This window comes from Dryas octopetala, chromosome 7 (genome assembly GCF_963921425.1).
Source record: "Dryas octopetala chromosome 7, drDryOcto1.1, whole genome shotgun sequence".
In the NCBI taxonomy this organism is placed as follows: domain Eukaryota; kingdom Viridiplantae; phylum Streptophyta; class Magnoliopsida; order Rosales; family Rosaceae; genus Dryas; species Dryas octopetala.
The window spans coordinates 9091914-9095699 of NC_141372.1; the positions used below are offsets into that span (position 1 = coordinate 9091914).

At 38.2% G+C, this 3786-nt stretch overlaps 1 protein-coding gene across 1 annotated transcript; it reads right to left on the bottom strand.

The window, feature by feature from the left end:
- Window positions 1-999: 999 nt before the first annotated feature.
- Window positions 1000-3786, bottom strand: LOC147279404 (Galactose oxidase/kelch repeat superfamily protein). The gene is made up of 2 exons (XM_086250682.1): window positions 3655-3786; window positions 1000-2844 (listed from the first exon to the last, which is right to left on the bottom strand). Exon 2 carries the CDS (start codon window positions 2835-2837, stop codon window positions 1404-1406), a length of 1434 nt encoding a protein of 477 aa, XP_086106808.1. The 5' UTR covers window positions 2838-2844; window positions 3655-3786; the 3' UTR covers window positions 1000-1403.

Here is a 3786-nt window from a genome sequence, read left to right on the forward strand (position 1 = left end):
GAGATTCCATGGATTGATTCAACTTTCTGAATCACAAACTGCAAACTTTAGACCAATGGTGAATCTTTTTGGTTTTGAAGTTAACACCATAAAAACAATAAATCATCATAGCAATCTGTCTTCAATGAGCCAAGGAAGGGAATTCACAGAGTTGACATGGCAACAGAAATTGAAAAAAATGCAAGACAACTGACAATTCCTAAAAGCATTTCAATGGTTATAAACTTTTCCTGATTGACCAAAGCCCAATACCACATAAATGCTGAATAAAGCTCTCAAGGTGGAAAGCCCACTATCTCAAGGTGGAAAAGCCACTAATGGAGTTTAGAAATTGTTCTATGTAACTCATAATTGGGGTTGCATCTAAATCCAACTAAAACATGAAGCATAAGGGGAAACTTAATCTACCCAATTATTGACAAGGTTGCTACCAGAATTAATCATTATATTGTAATATGATAGCAAAAGCTGTTTTGCTTTGTGGACAGAAAAGAAATATATGCAAGTTTTTAATGACTAAGGAGGCAAATCGATTAACTACATCAGATTCACCATTCATCAAAATTATGCAGCATACAAGGCTAAATGATTTGAGTCCCTAACTGCCAAATGATCACTCACAAACATACCTTGAACACCCAAACCGTAAAGAATGTGATGGAGGATATCACTGCAAGGGAATTAAAACTGTAGACTTCAAAGACTGAATGACCAGAGAAAGCCTAGGCAAAGCTTCACATCATATTTCTAAGTTAAAGAAGTGTGGAACAGGACAAACCCATTTGAAAGTTTTTAATCTTCAGTATATGGGTTAATAACTTTTATCTAACACTTTCACGGCTTCGTGTTATTGTTCCGCATTCAAGAAGTGATGATGCAAGCATTGATATCAGCAGAGATTTCATACCCAGCAGAAGAAACTCAATTTTAAGTCTGCAATGTTTAGAGAATATATATATAGATATATATGAAATGGATCTGAGTGATGGTACTGAGGCGGTAGCCATAGAAATCAGAGATTGAAAATATGCCCAAAAGTGATCGACCAAGCAAGTGCAGCACATTGTCTACCTTATTTGACTTTAATTTTTTCATTTTTATAAAAAATACATATTCTCTTTTTCCCTTTCAATTGAGAATTTGAGATACATAATCAAGCAAAGGAACACCAAGTTATAAAATCCATGTTGAGGCTACATTATTCATCTTGGATTTGCCTATACATATGTATTCTATAACTTACCGGAACTGAAAATAGCGCATGTTCCTATGAATGCAAAGTGCGTCATGAAGGAGGTCAGGTGCTGAGCTCCTACTAAACTATCAACGCAACCTTCAAGCCATACAAATCACACATATTGAATGAAATCTCCCACTTACGTACAGGGATTCTCAGCCTTATGCTACATGTCAAGAACTTGACAACTGACCAATTCACCTGACCCAAAATCCCTAGTGCCAATGACCTTCCACACAACTGCATCTGATTCTGCCAGTGAGTCAGAAGGTTCATATAAGGAGCCAGCTAAGAGAGAAGTTGAGCTTGACGGCAATGAATCCAAATTATTGCACAGGTCAGCCCTCAGAACTGCGATTTCATGATTAACATCTTTTGTTATGACATGAAGCTTACCATGAAAACCAGCAAGTAGATATGGAGATTCTGAACCAGAAAAATCATAAACAGGGACTTTTCCTATAACAACTTTCCAAGCATCTTCTCCTTGGTCATACACCTTGATCTTACCACTATCCAAAGAACTAGAAGGATCAAAAGCGTACAATTCACCATCTACCACAACGCTCAGCTTTGTACCAGCCTGCCGAGCAGGCCAACCCTCTCCCATTCCAATTGGCATTTCAGCCCACGAATTTGTCTCAGGATCATAAATTTCTCCCCCAACATCAACAAAAAAGGGCCATGAATACAAACTCTGGGATACACATAACCTTCCCATGTATGAAGTCAACCCAGTGGCAATAGGCTTCAGCATGTCAGTCAAAAAGGCAGTGGGCAATGCTTGAGCTCTTGAGAATGGCATACTTGGTACTTGGGACCATGTACCCATGGAGGGGTCAAAAACTTCGGCAGACTGAAGAGGGGTCAATCCACCTCGGCCCCGACTAACTCCTCCAACAACATAGAGCTTGTCATTCAGAATGCCTGTCTTACAATAGGCCCTACTTGTGGACATGGCTGTCACTTCACTCCACGCATTTTGAATTGGATCAAATCTCCAGACACATTTCATGGTTGAGGCTCTACAAAATCCACCTAAGACATAGAGGCATCCATCAACAGCTCCAATGGCACACCCACAAAATGGCATTTGATTAAATAAGTTCTTTCTCCCAAGCCAGCCTCTAATAGTATCAGCAATTTTGATGCTTGGCCCCACCATATTCCACATCGAAAACCAAGACAAGCCTTTACTAGATTCTTCTTCATAAACTACATTGGGCATCCGAGGTAGCCTCTGCCACTTTCTTGACAGGGGGTCAAAAGCATGCCACAAAAGTTTATCCTCTTCAATTTTAGTCAACAAATACAGCCATTCTTCAGTTCTGCCAAGTTCTTTTCTCAATTTAAATAGCTCAGAGCTAATAACAGTTTCCTTCCACTTCCGTGACACCAGCCTGATATTGAAGTAGCAAATTCGAGGAAGTCTAGCAATAATTTGGATTGACAACTCATCAGGAAGATTGGGAATTAGTCTTTTGCTCTCCTCGTAAGTACATGGTGACATCCGTTGCCTCTTGCAGGAATCATTCTGAGAGACCTCATGGTATTCGTTTGTCCCAGACCTGGGACCAGCCAAACTCAAAATTGTTCCCATTGAGAAACTGCAAAGATCAGTAAACTCATTAATCCCAGACTTGGGACTACCCAAACTCAAAAAAGACACCATATTGGACTCTAGACCCAGTGCTGCAACAATATTCATTCTACTTTCAGTTCATCAATGCAAAATTTAAATGAACAGAAAGAGACAGAAAAATGTAATTCAAAAAGCCAGTTTGGCAGTTATCCAAACAGATGCAAGAAGAAACTTATGAGCATTTGGCTCCAAAGCTAATAAAAGGCATCTCTCATGTTCTTGACTAATTTGGGCTAAGTTTATGCTGCCTTTTATGGCCTTTTCCATAGTACTATCCAAATACATCAATTCCCAACAGCAATGGCACCCCACTTCCCAAAGATTACATTCTCTCTCCCAAAATAAACAGGACACAACTTTACTTTCAACATCTGGGCAAATGACCACCAATATTTATAGCAAAAGCCAACTTTGACAACCGACCTCCAAATTACTCTTTAAACCCATAAAAATTTAAGAGATTTCAACACTCGAAGAAAATTAAAAGGAAATAACATATAATCCACTGAAATACAGCGTATAAATACAACCGGAACAAAAAAAAGTAAAAAAACCCACAATTGAAATCGTATCAACGACAAACCAAATCGGAAACCAAGCAAAAAGAACAATAAAAATTAAAACTTTAACCATAACCACCGAATTGCAAGAAAAATTCTGAACACAGATACATATATTCTAAGATTACACATTTCAGTAAACCTTTTCAATTTTCAACCAAAATTAATAAAAAATAAAAATAAAAAAAAGGAATTGGGTATGCATCAGTTTTTACCTGTTGAGAGAGGAGAGTGTGAAGCCCTCAAATTTGGTAGGTAACAATCGAAGGCAATGCAGATGCTTCTTTCTCTTGAAGCTTGATCTGCTTTCATGTCTTTTTTTTTTTTTTTTTGGGGGGGGTTATGGT

Coding starts and splice junctions, on each gene's coding strand:
- LOC147279404 (XM_086250682.1), bottom strand. CDS start 2,837: ATGGGAACAATTTTGAGTTTGGCTGGTCCCAGGTCTGGGACAAACGAA.